Consider the following 17,653-nt stretch of genomic DNA (forward strand, 5'->3'; position numbering starts at 1 on the left):
CATAACAAAACAGAAGCTCATTATTTCTCATTCTGCGCTGATAAAAATGCCAGGGTAGCTAAGGTGAGTGGAAATGATGACAAATGTGGATTGTAACCCCAGCCTCACCAGCAGAGCTGGTACGTGTCCACATAAGAAGCAATGCAGGGTGGCAGCTCAGAGCATAGACTCCAGAGTCCAACCATCTGGGTTCAAAAACCGGCTTTGCCTCTTACTAAGCTCTGTGACATTGGGCAAACTATTTAACCTCTCTGTGCTGCTCACAGATAAAATGGAAATCAGAATAGCACCTCTGAAGGGTGATGCCCTGAACACAGTGCCTGGTCTCACGGGACATGCTTATATGTTAGTTTCCATCAGCGGCAGCCAAGTTAGCAAGACTTTCTGAGGCTTGGTTTTCTTACTTGTACAAGAGACATAATATGTGGCAGGACTGTTGCCAATGAAAAAGTGTAGTGAAGGTGCCTGGCACAGGTTGGTGCTTTCATGATTGAAGGAAACCAAGAGTGGCTCTTCTCGGAGCAGCCAGCCCACGCAGGGTGTGAGGGCAGAGCCCAGACTCCAGACAAGATAGGGGGGCAGGAGAGCAGCCTCAGAGTGCCCCAACCCCCATCTCTGGGGGCGATTCAGCTGTGCAGGGGGAGAAGGAGGCCTGAATCAGGGCACAGGCTGCAGCCGGAGGGACACTGTCATCTCAAGAAGTAGAGTGAAGAGCTTGGTGACTGATGGACAGAAGATGAGAGTCTGCTGAGGCACTTTGCACTCTGGGGCTGGGGCTGGGGTGGGGCTGGGACTAGGGCTGAGACTGGAGCTGGGACTGGGGTGAGTTTGGAGCTGGGCTGAGGGCTGGGGCTGGGGCTGGGGCTGGGATGAGGTTGTGGTTGACCCAGCTTGGCCCAGCCTCACTCTGGAAACCCCAGCTTAGGTGGTGGGATTTGGGCAGTTTTGTGAAAACCCACCCTCCTCCGATGTGTGGGACTAGGGGAAGTTCTCACTGGCTCCATCTATTTGCTGACATGTCCCCAACAGCCTCCCTAGGGCCACATGCACACAGCCGGCCGGGACCCAGTGGGGACCACGAGGACTTTGCCCTCATCACTGGCCTTTCCCCCACTCAGTGGATGAAGTACAAGCAGGTGGTTAGTGGGGACAGGCCCATTCGTGCTGGGGTTTGAATCTGATGACTGTTTCAGTCTCTGCTTCCCAGCAAGGGAAATGCAGCCACTTCCTGAGCAGTTGGGGGTCAGGGCTGAGTCTGCATCACCCCCTCCTGCTGGGCCCCAGCTGCTACACAGCCATTCCACATCTACCCTCCACAGTTGGTCAGTTTGCTGTCGTTCCTGTGTTTGCATTGGCTTTGCCAAGTCCCTTTTGAGCATTCTAAGTGCAGAAAACATGCCTCCCCTTTGCCCTTTGTGCTCCTAGCAAAGAGACAATGTGGTCTGTGGGGAGGGTCTGTGCCAGAGCCCCATGTTCCAGCCTTGGCCGTTGGGGGGAGGCTCTGTTAAGTCCCTGCTTTTCTGGGTGACTTTGTCTCTTTGTGCATAAAACGAAAAATAACAATTAAATTGGAAGCCCTTTTTGGCCCATAACCAAGGTTTTACCCAGAAAAGGTAAAGGTAGAAAGGTAGATTAAAATAGCTTTCTCTCATTTGGTTCCAAGGTCACGCTCTCATCCTCCCATCAAGGATTAGGGCCTCCTGAGCCTTGGATGGCACCCATGGGGAAAGAACCCAGAGATGCCACTGGCAGTTTAGGAAGGGCTGGGGAGATAGGGGAAGGGATCCAGAAGGAAGAAGAGAATAGGAAAGCCGCGAAAGGGGACAGAGTGATGGAGATGTACAGGTAAGATTCCCATCGGGGACCTAAAGGCAGCCCTCAAAGGCACCTAGCCAGAGCCTCCTGCTCCTCATGCAGAAGATGCTGCTCCTGCAAAGGTCACACCAGCCCCTGCACAGGCCACACCAGTCGGCTGACTGCTTGGGGTGAAGTCAGGATTCAGGGGAAGTCTCAGCAGATCATAGCTGACCCCAATGTCCCCTGAGACAGTCTCTGCCCTACCTTAGAAAAGCTGTCCTGACTCATGGGGACCTATATTTTGTCACCAGGAAACGTCCAGAGGTGGTGACGGTGACCGGATGGAAGGCACCGGTCGTGTGGGAAGGCACTTACAACAGCACCATCCTAGAAAATTATTATGCCAAACAGAAAATTACCGTGGGTTTGACAGTTTTTGCTGTTGGAAGGTAAGTGTCCCTAATAAGATCGACCTCCGCTTTTTCTTGTTTTGTTGTCAGAGTGTTTGTAAGGGGCTCCCTGGCCTCATGGAGCTGTTCCTGCCTTGTCTGAATTCTTAGATAGGAGAATGTTATAATGGGATGGTTTCCATCCCTCCTCTGCTGAGCCCCCCCCCCCCCAGAGGGCTGAGAACAAAACAATAGTGAGTTAACTCCTTCCCACCTCAAAGGGAGAGTCTTGGGTTGCAGGTTAAAGTGTTCGTTCCACCCACAGAGCGTAGGGTCTGTCGCACACCCACACACATCATGGCTTTCTCTGGAAATTCCAAAAATGGCAGCTGTTGGCCCAAATGTGTATCATCCATCCTCTTACACTCTCAGACCCACGACCAAGGACAGAAGGACCTGCAGATCCAAGCATGATCCAAGACTGATCCAAGCATGGCAATTCTCCATGTCTTCCATGGCGCCTCAGGTTTTCCTTGGCCCCCAGAGATTCAGCTAGCCAGAACCTCCTCTCTAGAGGTTGGGTAGGTTCCTGTTTGGGCTTTCATTTCCTTGTTTAGAATGCCTCTTCCAAAACTACAGTCATTCTTACTTGAAATTAGTAGCCATAATATTAGTTTTCAAATGTTACATTTGAAAACTAATATTATGGCTCTTTTGGAAAGTCTTTGGGTTTTGAGGAGTCAACTCACCATTTTGCTCTTTTGGAAAGTCTTTGGGTTCCCCCCGCCCCCGCCAAAACGAAAGCAAAAGTTCAATTTTCCTAGTCCCCACCCCCACCATGGGCCTCTCCTGTTCCTTTCCTGAAAACCACATGGAAAGTTGATCCCTTGGCCTCTACAAAGAGTGTTGAAGGCCCAAGTTGATTTGAGCCTCAGATCTACCTGCCGTAGGGCCTAAAGGAGAGCTCTGTGAAGATCTGATGGTTCTCCTGAGACGCCCCCAACCCAGAACCCAGAAACCATCGCTGTAGCCATACTAATCAAGAATGGTGACCTGGTTAGTCACCTGGGTGGCATCTCTAATAGACAAGGGTGACTCTGGAGTTTTTGACATTTTCCTCAGAAGAATCTGTAGCATTCTGAGTCAGGAGCCTATACTCAGCTCACCTAATCCCATGGCACTGAGATTATGGTAGGGATTGCTTCGCTCTTGGTGTTCCCCCAAAGAACAGAATACTGCCTATGGCTCCACAACAGCTTTACCATCCAGCTGCAACTCTGCAGAACCAAACTATAAATCACGTATCCTGGGGAAAGCCCTATGCTCTCTGCTCTGAAGCTTGCGAGGACTGTTTGTGTGCTCAGCAGCAATAAATCCTTATAAGAGTGGATTTGGACTTTTTTTTTTTTTTTTTTAAAGATTTTATTTATTTATTTGACAGAGAGAAATCACAAGTAGATAGAGAAGCAGGCAGAGAGAGAGAGGGGGAAGCAGGCTCCCTGCTGAGCAGAGAGCCCGATGCGGGACTCGATCCCAGGACCCTGAGATCATGACCTGAGCCGAAGGCAGCGGCTTAACCCACTGAGCCACCCAGGCGCCCTGGATTTGGACTTTTAAGAGGTGTGATGTTTGGTTTGTTTTCAAATAATAATGCAGAAAGCCAACAGCAGTGTTTTAATCCCTAAACAATGTTAAACCTCTAACAGCTCCCTCCCTCATCCTAGGATTGTCTCCCAAGCTTCAGAGCACAATAGATTTTTCTTAAAGTTCCAGAGTGCCCAAGAATTTCTTGGCAACCAGCCATAGAGCCATGTTGAACTCCCTGTTTATATTGCTCAGATACCTTCTTTCCATTTAAATCACCAGGACTGTAAACTCTTGGGCTTCTGGTGGCCAGCCTTAAAAGCACACTTTGTTTTGGTAGTAAAGAAAGGAAATCCGGGCAGTCACCAAAAAGCATAATGAGGTAACAGTTATGATGGCTCACAAAACTTCTTGAGCCAGCGAAAACTTCTTGATGATCAGCAAATTAAATTCAATCCACAGTCACTGAACAAAGCATGAGTCTGGGATCTACATGAGTTGTGTAAAGCCATGTGACTCCTACTTCTTCCTCCTCTCTGTGATCTTCCTGGCTTCACAAGATTGTACAGCTTGGGTTACAGAAGACACCAATATGACGTATTTGGAATAAAGACATACATAGCTAAAATATCTCCACCCACCCATTAGCGTGGCCCAAATCCAAAACACATTGTCAGTACCACATACCAAATGCTGGTGAGGATGTGGAATAACAAGCACTCTCCTTCATTACTGGTAGGAATGCAAAATGGTGCAGCCATTTTGGAAGACCATTTGGCAGATTCTTACAAGGGTAAACATAATCTTACCATATAATTCAGCAACTGTACTCCTTGTTACTTAGCCAAAAGAGTTGAAGATGTATATCTACACAAGAAAACTCCCCACAGATGTTTTTACTAGCTTTATTGATAATTGCCGAACTTGGAAACAACCAAGACATCCTTCAGTAGGTGAAAGGATAAATGAACTATGATATCTAGAATATTATCAGTGGTAAAAAGAAATGTGCTATCTCAGGCCATGCATACTTGGAGGAACCTTAATGCATGTTAACTTAGTGAAAGAAACCAATCTAAAAAGACTGCATACTGTATAATTCCAACTATATGACATTCTATGGAGATAGTGAAAAGATCAGTGATTGCCAGGGATGGGGTAGGGTTAGGGGAGAGGTGCTGATGAACAAGCAGACCACAGGAAGTTTAGGGCATTGAAAATACTCTGTATAATACCATACATAGTGATAGATACATGTCACTATACAGTTGTCCAAATCCATAGAATGTTCAACACCAAGAGTGAATCTTAATGTAAACTATGGGGTGATTATGATAGGTCAGTGAAGATTAGTGGATTGCAAGGCATGTGTCACCCCAATGCTGGATCCTGGTAGTGGGTGGGGGGGAAGCTGTGGGAAGGGAAGGGGAGCATTGGGTTCATGGGAATTCTGTGCTCTCAGTTCAGTTTTGCCGTGAACCTAAACATGATGTGAAAAATAAAATCAATTTTGAAAAACAAGGGAAAAAATAGTTAAACTAAGGTTAAATCAGGTTGTTTGCTCTGGTGTTAGGAGAAGTCTTACAGTGGTGGTATCTGAATGGTATATTGGTGTTTGGGGTGATCATTGGGAGGCTCCTAGGGTGAATATGTAATATAGAAGGATATCTATGCCCTGTAACCCATTCTCTGGGTCCCAGAAGAGGATATGAGAACAGTGATGATTAGGTATAATATGTCCCCAAAGGACCTAAGGGTCATGTCACTCTTGTATCCAGTAGGACAACAGCAACATTGGGTATAGTTTGAGGGAGAACTAGTGCCCCCTGATGTTGGTCAGAGGGTACAAGCTTCCAGTTACAAGATGAATAAGTTCTGGGGAGCTAATGTATATCATGGTGATTATAGTTAATAATCCTGTTATTATGCACTTGAAAGTTGTTAAGAGAGTAGATCTCAGATGTTCTCATCACAAAAAACAAATAGTAGTTATGTGACATGCTGTAGTGGTAATCATTTTGTAATATGCAAGTGTATCAAATCAATACTTTGTATATCTTAATGTTATACAAGTACCTAATGTTATGTCAAATACCTCAGTGAAGCTGGGGAAAAAAATATCAAATAGTACCCACTTTGCCTGCCCAGTCTGAACCAAGAGATAAATAAGACTAAGGGCTGAGCAAGATAGATGATGTGAAATCATGTTCATTGCAGTTAAGGTGGGTACTGGAGAATGTGGCTTCTGTCTGCAGACCCTTGGCTTCCTGATATTAAATCACTGAATTAGAAAGATCAGGTATCCAGGCTTACAGATGCAGGGTAGGGCCTGTTCTAGTACTCTCATTTCAAGGCCCCAAGCAGTTGAGAACATAGGCTCCAAGAGTGAGAGTGGTGGGTACAGGTCAGTCTTCCAACATCAGCAGGTAAGTCACTCCTCCTCCCCAAAGTGGAGCGATTGAATGGTGGAAAGCAGCGAGGAATGTTGCCCTAGCAGATGTGGAAAACACATGTCTGGGATAGGGAAGATCATTCCTCCCCTACACTGCCAAACGCAGACAAGATCATTGGAAGAGCATGGAGTCTCCTGTGCAGATCCCAGCGGTTACATTTGTCCCATTCTTCTTTGTTTCAGATACATTGAGCATTACTTGGAGGAGTTCTTAGTATCTGCCAATAGGTACTTCATGGTTGGCCACAAAGTCATATTTTACATCATGGTGGACGACGTCTCCAGGATACCCTTGATAGAGCTGGGTCCTCTGCGTTCCTTCAAAGTGTTTGAGATCAAGCCTGAGAAGAGGTGGCAGGACATCAGCATGATGCGTATGAAAACCATTGGGGAGCACATTGTGGCCCACATCCAACATGAAGTGGACTTCCTCTTCTGCATGGACGTGGACCAGGTCTTCCAAGATAGCTTTGGAGTGGAGACGCTCGGCCACTCGGTGGCTCAGCTGCAGGCCTGGTGGTACAAGGCAGACCCCGACGAGTTTACCTACGAGAGGCGGAAGGAGTCTGCAGCCTACATTCCATTCGGCCAAGGGGATTTTTATTACCACGCAGCTATCTTTGGAGGCACACCCATTCAGGTCCTAAACATCACCCAGGAGTGCTTCAAGGGAATCCTCCAGGACAAGAAAAATGACATAGAAGCCGAGTGGCATGATGAAAGCCACCTAAATAAGTATTTCCTTCTCAACAAACCCACTAAAATCTTATCCCCAGAATACTGCTGGGATTATCACATAGGCCTGCCTTCGGATATTAAGACTGTCAAGATATCTTGGCAGACAAAAGAGTATAATTTGGTTAGAAATAATATCTGACTTTAAACTGTGCTGGTAGGCTTCTGAATTTGAGAGAGTATGATTCTGGCAACTTTCTCAGAAGAGTAACACTTAACTTTTAAACAATACTAACAAAACACCAACACTGCAAATACTTACTCTTCTTCCTTGTAACTTTGAACTTCACTGTATGGGAGAATGAACCTATGGTAATCAGGTGTAAATTCCCAGTAATTTCTTATTTATGCTGGGTTTGGGGGAAATACAAAAAAATTTTTTTTTTTTTTTTTTTACACAGGCAAAGAAAAAGCCAGAAACCCTCTGCACATGCCAGATAACATACTGGGAAAAAAAGGTGCTAAGGAAGTGTTTAGCCACAAGATACAATTGTGAGGGGTCAGCTCCTCAACTTCAGTGTCCTTGCTGAGTTGCTCAGCAGCAGAATCTGAGGAAGGACATAGTCAGTCCCCGCTGGCAATCCTTGGATGGTTTCAGGAGCAGACTGCTTCAGGCCATTGGCTGTCCATGTTCTTTTCCCATAAGGAAAATGTCATTTGGCTTCTGTACAGAAGATTGCTGGAGAATTCCCAGTGGATAGCATGGTGGTGAAGGTTTGGAATCCCAGGATATGTGAATGAGCCAATGGGGGCTCAGCATGGAGTTTAAACAGACTCATAGTGAGTTTTCCGTGAAGTGGCAGAGGGTGGGAAAAGAGGCTGGTCACTGTAGGCCACCTCTGAGGGGCACAGGGCATGGGGTTGGTGCTTAAACACAGCACGGATCCAGGCGCTGTGTGGGAGGCTGTGTGGGAGGCCCTGCGGGCCATCTCCAGCCTCCTCAGACCCACAACGACAGGTCTGAGGCAATGCGGTGGCCTTGCATGGAGATGCTTCTCTTTTGGCCCAAGTCACATTCAGTCTGCTAGACTCTGCTGCTTGTGTCCTCAGTTCTGTAGCTAGAGCTTTGAAGTAGATGGTGACAGAGTAGGCAAAGGCCCACAGTGGACTAAAGAGGCTGGCAAAGAGTTCAACTTCCCAAACCTGGGCTGCATGACAGCTAGTCATCAACATGCCCGGCCTCCGCCTGCTCGAACCCTCAGGGCCCCCCAGCCCATCATGCCCCAGAGTGGAGGGCTGACATCCAGGAGTAGACCAGATTGGAAAAACCCTCCCATCAAGCAACCTCTTGTTTTCCCCTGCCCCATCTTCACTAAAGCAGTGTAACAACCAGAATAACAACAGTGAATAAAATCTGCTTCATATCAGAAGCAGAGGGGATGGCAGTGGGAGACCTCATCCTCGTGACTGAACAGCTTAACATGCAGTCCCCTTCTCTAAGAGAAGCTCTGAAATCCTACATATTATTTAAAGTTAAGTGATTCAGTGTCAAGGAAGTTGGGAGGCAACATCTACATAGGCAGGAATATTTATAGTTGGCATGTATTCCAGTTTAGGTCATTGTGTTTCCATTTTTAAGTAATGGATTTGAAGAACCACTGCCCTGGCTCCGTGGTGGGCACAGCGGGCTTATGTGATCCAAATAAAACCCACATTTTTTTTTTTCCTACCATTTCACTGTGCCTCCTACTCTTCAGTCCTTGCCAAAAAAATCTCACAACCCGGCAAAACCAAACCAAATCGACAAAGTCCTAAAGAAGCGGACTTCGTGAAAGAAAATGAAGGCCACACGTCAGGGTGCTGCCTCTCTCCAGGATTCAAGTTTTCCAGGATCCCTTCTGGAGTAGGGACAGTTGAGCATTTACGTTCTACACCAAAGAAATGCCCTATCTTAAAAGATTAGGGGAAGGGAATCTTGATTTCCTTTTGTTTGTTTAAGTTTAAATTTAAACATTAAAAAAAATAATAAAATTCCTGGTTCACAGTTGAATAAATTATTTTCACAGTAGATTCTGGTATGGTCATGGATTGTGCACTTCTCCCAAAGACGTTCAGAATCGTCCATGATACAAATTTTACATTCTTAGACTCCAAAAAGTCCCAAGGTCTTTCTAAAAACACATACACTATTAAGAAGATAGGATATGGTTGAGAGTCCCAAACTTTCAAAACAACAAATGCTTATGGAGAGCTTTTCCAAAGTGGGGCATTGAAGTAATTAACTCCCCGTGGAGGAACCAGAAAGAAAAGGCTCGCCCCTGAAGCCTAGGGCGGGACAGGGCAGAGGGAGAAAACAATGTCATAATACATCTGGGGGTTGTTAGTCTTGACCTCTGGGAATATATATGGCCAAGGGGCTCTGGGAAAAGGCTAGATTTCCAGCAAAGTCAGGGCTGGTGGATTTGTAATAAATAGAAAGATGAAAAGTGACAAGACTGAGGGAGTGAGGTACACTACATTTACAACAGGGCATTGTTCTGTCATTAGAATTATTTTCATTTTATAAATGAGCAAAGTGATGTTCAGAAAGGTTAGGCACCTGGCTAGGAAATAACCAAGTGGAGGCTCAGACCAGAGAAGCCAACAAGGACAGATGTGTCAACACCATACATCTGAAGGACCATGTTTCATATCAAGGAAAAGACAGCTTTATAGAAGGATCTCATAAAGGGGTATTTTTGCCATAAGAGTTAATATTTTAAAAACTTGTTATGTCTCCAAGCCTGTTATATTATTTCCCACTTTTTGTACTAAACCTGCCCTAAATGCATTAGTTAAAATGGATCATGTAAAAAAAAATAAACAAAAGACTATGATCATTTTTATCCTTTTTTCATGCATGCAGGGCTAATTCAAGTCCTGTGGGCACACACTAGCTGTTGTGCCAAGGCAGGTGCCACGGAGGGTACAATTGGGCAGGGCAGGTGGAAGGGACAGCCACACCTCCACCTTCCACTCCACCTCTGATCTGCGGGTCACATGCAGCTGGAAGGGGACACATTTCTTTAAGCCCCGAAGGGCCTTACTTCTCTTGTCCTTCTTGAAATGATGCATCATTGATGTCTCCTAGCCAAAGTCACCTTGTGATTTACCAATAAGGGAATCATAGTTACGGCAATACTTGAAGGTATTTATTAAACGCACTATTTGTTATATGTGCCTTGTGTAAGTGAATAACAGGCACAATAGCATAGTAACGGGTGAAAGGTCATAGAAAGCATGATTGCATCATATATAATGCATAATTTTTAAGGCGAGAAAACGGTGTAGTGAGGATCCATTGGCCAAAGCCTCAGATCTTTAAGGGTGCCGACTAGAATTCAGACCCAGGATGATCTGCCTGTACATCCTTTGCTCTTTTCAGAGCTCCTGTCTGCTTCCCTCACTCTTTCACATATGTGCAAGCGTGTACAGATGCGCACACACGCATTTTAGCCACCTTGTTTTTGAAATTTGAGGACACCGGAGGAATCACTACCAAAAACTCTCAATTCCTTTATTAGGAATTAGGAACTTAGTAGACCAAAAACTCTCAGAATGCAGGTCTAAAGCCATCATCTAGTGCCATGTTGGAGAAGTGGACAAATGAAACGTGAGCAATACGGGGTCCAGGGACGCATAGAGGAAGGGGGGAGAAGCTGCCTCAGAGGGGCTGACTCTGAGCTTTGAAAGAAGCAGGTGACTGAGGAGTGGAGCTGGAAGGAGATTTCAGAGGGAGGAGCTGATGTAAAGCACAGAGGGCTGCCTTCCCAGATCGTGCTGGGGCCTTGGTACCGGCTGAAATGAGCTGGCAGAGCCTGCGTGGAAAGCAATAAAGACCATGTGAGCACTTTGGCTGGTTGAGGACTCCACATATGCCTGGCATTTGTGGCTCTCTTTCTCCCCTCCCAGCAATACCTGGGTGCTTTGGTGGAGTCAACGTGATTTCCATGGAAACTGGTGGCATGGTTGGAGCAAGGGATCCAGACTAAGCAAATCAACACTTTCTATCCCCTTGGTGGCAACAATTGATTTGGGGATGGGCAGGTGACCTAAAGTAGTCCACTCAAAGTGAATCTCAGGTCCTTTCAGGAAATGAGGAAGCATGTAGTATTAGGTGCTTGACCACAGGAAGGTCAGCCTTAGGATGGAACTGACAATAGGACAGGAGGAGCAGGGAGGCTGAAGGAGACACAGTCCTTGATGACAAGTCTAAGTTGCTGTCTCCAGCCTTACCTGAAGCCTGCACTGCCTGTGGGCTTTTCAAATGTGTATGTGTTCCATTATTAAGTCAGTTGGACTTAAAACTGAAAAATACCCCCATTGAACCCTTCTAGATGTGTTAGCTCCTGAAGGGCAGGTCGACAGTCCTAGCCCCCAACTACATCTCAGAGGTGCTGCTTAACTCATACCTACTTAATGAATGGAGGAAGGAATCATCATATCAACGCCCATCATGCTTAATAAGAAGTGGTTGTTTTTCATTAAAAATTTTTTTTTTAAAGATTTTATTTATTTATTTGACAGAGAGAAATCACAAGTAGATGGAGAGGCAGGCAGAGAGAGAGAGAGAGAGGGAAGCAGGCTCCCTGCCGAGCAGAGAGCCCGATGCGGGACTCGATCCCAGGACCCTGAGATCATGACCTGAGCCGAAGGCAGCGGCTTAACCCACTGAGCCACCCAGGCGCCCCTCATTTAAAATTTTTAAGTTTTGGTTGTGGACTCTATGTCCTACCACAAAGTGGATGCTTTCGTATCTGGCACCTGGAACATCTCCCCCTGTGTGTAGTACATAACATGAGGACTTAGGAATTGCAGCCTGGGCTTCAGGCTCGAACCTGGGGCCGTAACCTACTGTGTTGCACAGGACAGCCCCCGCAATAATGATCTGGCTCAAAACGTCAGTAGTGATGAGGTTGAGAAATGGTGGTGTAACGTTCCTTTGAACTTCATTAAGGAAGAAACACTAGGGAGTCGACATGCAGAATACCCAACTCCTGTCCCCTAGGAATAGTCCCTGATGGGTGTCAAGAGCTTTAAACTCGCCTCTTACACCTGTAACATTCACAGCTAAGACAGAAGTACTTCCCTATACTGGACACCAGACGCAGGGATTTCCAAAGATTGGAAATTGGGTGTCAAGAGCTTTAAACTCGCCTCTTACACCTGTAACATTCACAGCTAAGACAGAAGTACTTCCCTATACTGGACACCAGACGGCAGGGATTTCCAAAGATTGGAAATTGCACGTCTCCAAAGCAAGTGCAGTGCTTAAACACATTCCTCTCTGGGTCTGCTAAAGACCACACATTTGTAGAAATAGATGTGAATAAACGAAAATAGCTATAAATATCTAAAGAATGTGGCTGTAAAAGATCAGCCAAAGTTAGAACATATTTTTAGTGAACTGACTGTAACTGTTCAGAATAAGACGTGGTTATGCCAGCTAGGTATTTTAGTTACAAATATTTTTATTGCTGGGGTGCCACGGTGGCTCAGTTGGTTGGGTGTCTGATTTAGGCTCAGCCATGATCTTAGTGTCTTGGAGTCAAGCCCTGCATCAGGCTCTGTGCTCATCAGGGAGTCTGCTGTCCCTCTCCCTCTGCACCCCTCCCTACCATGCACATGCCTGCCTCTCTCTCAAATAAATAAAATCTTAAAAAATATATATTTTGATTGCAAGGAACAGGCATCCTCCTTGAGCTGTCTAAATCTGAAAGGGAGATTTTTGGGAATCTCTTTTTTGGGAGGGAAAGTTCAACTAAATAAAAGGGAGATTTGATAACCAGACACTAGTATACCGAAGCTGGTTTATTCCCGGCTCCCTGTGCAGTGAGTGACTTTACTGTGATAGTTTGATATGGGCTATACTGAGAATACTGACACCAGGGGAATCAGTACACGCTGGAAATCAGGGCTTTTCCCCCCTTCCTTTCTTTTCCATTTTTCTTTTTAGGACTTGGTGCATAAAAATTTTCCAGGCCATGAGCAAGAGCCAGGGAAGTTCTATCTAAAGGCTTCAACAGCTAAAAATTGTGAACTTTCCCCAGGGGTCTGTCAATATGGCTCAGCCCCAACTATTTCCAGGCTCAGGGTTTCTTCCTTCAAAACTTTTACATTCCTGGAAAAGAAAATGCAAACAGCACAGCATCCACTCCTGCTCCCAGCTGCTGTGCTATGGGGCAGGCTTAACTGGAGGGTTGACTGCACTGTGGGGCAGTTCTCAGAGAAGGACATATCGTGAGCTGGGTAGATGCCTCTCACAGTATCTACCGCACTGTCTAGTCATCAATCACTGTCTAGTCGTCAATCACTTCTTCCCATGTACCTAAAATATTCCCTGCTACCATGATCCAAAAACATGCTACACTACTGTAGCACATCCCCCTCTCCTAAGAGCAGACCACAGAATCCACAGATAACATCAGAAGGCCAAGCTTCTCAGAGTCTACTGTCTCCTTTGGTTCCTTAGAGAACACATCTGACTATTCAGCAATCTGTACAGTAAATGGTAAGCTTAGCTCACATCCAAAACACACTAGAGTCAGTGGTGAGACACAAGGAAAGAAGAGGGAAAAAATTATAGTAACCCCTATTTAAAAGAAGGAAACAGGAGCGCCTGGGTTGTTCAGGGGGTTAAATAAAGCCTCTGCCTTTGGCCCCAGTCGTGATCCCAGGGTTCTGGGATTGAGACCCACATCGGGCTCTCTGCTCGGCGGGGAGCCCGCTTCCTCCTGTCTTTCTGCCTGCTTCTCTGCCTGCTTGTGATCTCTGTCTGTCAGATAATTGGATAAAATCTTAAAAAAAAAAAGAAGAAGGAAACAATGGTTATCTGCTCAAGAGGCATTTCCTTGAGTCTGCTATAAGTATCCCATCAGGGCTAGGTGCAGTCTATCCATCATTTCATTCTACTGTGGGTTCTCTGAACTATGTAAGATAGGATTGGTCATGTGTCAGGGCAACAGGCCTGCAAGCTGAACCAGCTGGAGAGCTTTCTCTTGTCCAGGATCCTACTGAAGCTTTTATATTATCAGGTAAATGGGATCAACGTGTATGGGGCACTGCCTCCAAAATCCAAAGTAGCCCATAGGACTTATACCTCTCTCTTAGTTGTAGGGGGTATACAGCCCTGGTTCTCAAACTTGGGTGCACCCTAGAACTACCTGAAGAGCTAACATTGATGCCTGGTTCTGACCCCACAGATTCTGATTGAACTGGATGGGCATTAGGACTTCTAAAAGCTTCCCAGGTAGAGAAGGTTCCAGGAACATTGTGGAATTGGAAGCACCAGGCATTTGTCTCCCTGCCTAGACAATGATTGCACTTGCAGAATCTAACAATTTTGGAACTCCAGAGTCTATCAAAGGTGAGAAACTTCCAAGGGAGGGCTTGGATGGTACATTAAGGTTAACTTTGGTCAATTTCAGCTCTTAGCACAGAAGCAGCCACCCATTCTCCACTCCAGCCATGTGGCAGGCAGTTGTGCACATGTTCCTGGCATCTTGGGGGACCCAGAAAGAGCAAAAGGGACCCTGTCCTCCGCATATCAGGGATCTGTGCTCCAATCATAAACTGTAGCTTAAGATCACAGAGATGAGTCAGAGGCAGGCGGCTGTAGCTGTTGCTCTTCCCAAATTGTTGCAAGACCCTCCCCCTTCAGCTGAAGAGACCGCCCAGGGATTTAAAGGACCAGCACTCTTTTTCTCTCTTTTCATTTTTCTCTTTTCCTCTTTTGGGAGCCAGAGTGGAAGATTCCATAATGACTACATAAACGGGAACATTAGTAAGTGATCATGCATGCCCAGGGATAGGCTCAGAAAAGACCTCAGAAGACCTTAAATTTGTATCTTATCCTGATTCTTGGCACAGAGACAGCCTACAACAATCAAAAAAGCAAAAACAATAAATGAAAACAACAACAAAATACAGTTAACCCTGGAGAAAAAAGATAATTGACTTCCAGAGTTATCACAGTATTAGATTTAAATGTCCAGTTTTCAACAACAACAACAACAACAAATCACAAGGCATACAAAGAAACAGAAAAGTATGGCTCATGCAAAGGAAAAATAAATAAACAGAAAACTATTCCTGAAAAAGTCCTGATGGCAGATGTACTAGACAAAGGCAACTGTCAACAGTGCTCAAAGAACCAAAAGAAGACATGGGTAAAGTCAAGAAAATGACATACGAACAAAGTGGAAATAACAATCAAAGAGAAAAACCAAAAGAGAAACCAAAAAGAGATTCTGGAGCTGCAAGCTACAATAGCTGAAATGAAAAATTCATTAGAGGGAGTCAAAGGCAGATTTGAGCAGGTGAAAGGAAGAGTTAGCGACCTGGAAGATATATGACAATAAATATGGAGTTTGAGGAACAGAAAGTAAAAAGACTGAAGAAAAGTGAACAGAGCCTAACAGACATGGGGCACCATCAAGTTTAGCACATACACATTGGGGGCATCACAGAAGGGGAAGAGAAGGAGAATATATGAAGAAATAATGCTGAAGACATCCCAAGCTTGACGAGAGAGATGAATGTAAACATCCAAGAAGTTCAACCAGCTCCAGGTAAGAGCAACTGAAGATGCACACTGAGACACATTGTTATCAAACTTCTGAAAAATAAAGATAAAGACAAAGAGAATCTTGAGGACAGCAAGAGAGAAATGACTCATCACATATGAGGGATCCACCATAAGATACTGGCAGATTTCTTGTCAGAAACCTTGGAAGTCAGAAAGGGGTCTTCCAGAGTGAAATGAAAGGACACTAGATAGTAACTCAGAGCAGCATGGAAAAATAAAAGTAAATACATGGGGGCACCTGCATGGCTCAGTGGGTTAAAGCCTCTGCCTTCGGCTCAGGTCATGATCCCAGGGTCCTGGGATCAAGCCCCACATCGGGCTCTCTGCTCAGCAGGGAGCTTGCTTCCTCCTCTCTCTCTGCCTGCCTCTCTGCCTACTTGTGATCTCTCTGTGTCAAATAAATAAATAAAATTTAAAAAAAAAAAAGTAAATACATGGGCAATTACAAAAACTAGTATTGTAACAACGGTTTGTAACTCTAGCTTTTGTTTCCTATGTTACTTAAGAGACTAAAACACTTTTTAATTTACTAGTCTAAAAGCTAGTATTATAACTTCAGTTTGTAACTTCAAATTTTGTTTACTACGTATTTAAAGAGGCTAATGCATTTAAAAGAATTGCTAGTTCATGGTTTTGGGGCATACCATGCAATTTCGTGATATCAGCCACCACAAAGGATGGAGACAGAGGTGTAAAGGAACATAGTTTTGGTATGTTATTGAAGTTAAGATGGTATCAATTCTAATTTAAGTGTTACAATTTCAGTATGTTCACTGTAATCCCCATGATAACCACAAAGAAATGAGCTATAGAATATACACAAAAGGAAATGCAAAAAGAATTTAAGTATTTCGCTACAAAGAATAAACTAAACATAAAAGAAGACAGTAATGCAGAAAATGAAAAGCAACAACAATCAAAAAAGGCCCTAAGGCATATAGAAAACAAAAAGCAAAATGACAGAAGTCTCTCCTTACAGTAATTACATAAAGGTTAGACCTTTATTCTTATGGCTAGGATGTCCAAGGTCATGGAAAACACCTACCTAAGTGACTAAATAAATATTTCTTTCTATTCCCTTTTTTTTTTTTTAAGATTTTATTTATTTATTTGACAGACAAAGAGATCACAAGCAGGCAGAGAGGCAGGAGAGAGGAGGAAGCAGGCTTCCCGCTGAGCAGAGAGCCCGATGTGGGGCTCGATCCCAGGACCCTGAGATCATGACCTGAGCTGAAGTCAGTAGCTTTAACCCACTGAGCCACCCAGGCGCCCCTCTATTCCCTTTTTTTAAAAAAAATCCTTGTGTTGTTTCCCTATTTACTGTAACCTTACCTTCTTAATAGTAAGCCATCTCAAATACTTCCTGAGGGTAGATGGGCTTTAAAACAGACTTTCAATATTATTATGCCTGTTCATGCCTCACCATCTTATTTGTCCAACCACAGGATACTGCACCCCCAGGCTTCCCACTCTTTCCCCTCCTCCGGAATGCCCCCAGCTTGGGGACACTATCATAATGACACAGTGTGGAAACTTCAGCATGTCGGTGGCTAAGGTGGCTTCTGATTGTAGTTTAAATGTAAATGGATTTTCATTTCCTCTCTTTTTCACATAAGATGATTTACATTGATCTATCTTTCATTTCACTGAAATGAAATTTCTTCTATAGTATACAGTCTGTTTATAAGCCCATCCACTAACATCCTTACTTCAAATACAGTACTTTCAAAATTCCAGAATGTCCATTTTTAAACAGTTTTCCTCTGTTCATTTGTTTTGACCAAGTTTTCCATTAAATCCTCAGCCATTTTTATAACAGTTGCTTTAAAGTCCTTGTTGACCACTTTCAGCATCTGACTTACATTGAGGTTTCGTTCTCTTCACTATGGGTCACATATTCCTGTTTCTTTGCATGTCTAGGAACTTTTCCAAAATGTATACCTGACATTATAGATAACAGGTAGAGACTGTGGATTCTGTTAGTTTCTCTAAAGAGTGCTGAGTTTTGTTTGGACAGATAGCTAAGTGGGCTGGACTCAAATTCCAAATTCCATTTATCCTGCAGGGGGCATGGGTGGAAATTGCCCAATTTCAGATGTTGTTATTTCCTAGTTTCCCTAGTTTTCCTAT

At 44.6% G+C, this 17,653-nt stretch overlaps 1 protein-coding gene and 1 long non-coding RNA gene across 5 annotated transcripts in view; one reads left to right on the top strand and one right to left on the bottom strand.

Moving 5' to 3' along the window:
- Window positions 1-8,965, top strand: part of GGTA1 (glycoprotein alpha-galactosyltransferase 1 (inactive)) — a 52,894-nt gene extending 43,929 nt beyond the window's left edge. For all 4 annotated transcript variants that reach the window (XM_059141014.1, XM_059141013.1, XM_059141015.1 and 1 more), the window contains 2 exons: window positions 2,109-2,246; window positions 6,406-8,965. In XM_059141014.1, the coding sequence (XP_058996997.1) occupies window positions 2,109-2,246; window positions 6,406-7,099 (832 nt within the window). In that variant the 3' untranslated portion in view covers window positions 7,100-8,965. The remainder of the gene's footprint in view (window positions 1-2,108; window positions 2,247-6,405) is intronic.
- Window positions 1-17,653, bottom strand: part of LOC131812032 (uncharacterized) — a 113,442-nt gene that overhangs the window by 20,237 nt on the left and 75,552 nt on the right. The window lies entirely within an intron of this gene.

The sequence above is a fragment of the Mustela lutreola genome, chromosome 12 (genome assembly GCF_030435805.1).
Source record: "Mustela lutreola isolate mMusLut2 chromosome 12, mMusLut2.pri, whole genome shotgun sequence".
In the NCBI taxonomy this organism is placed as follows: Eukaryota; Metazoa; Chordata; class Mammalia; order Carnivora; family Mustelidae; genus Mustela; species Mustela lutreola.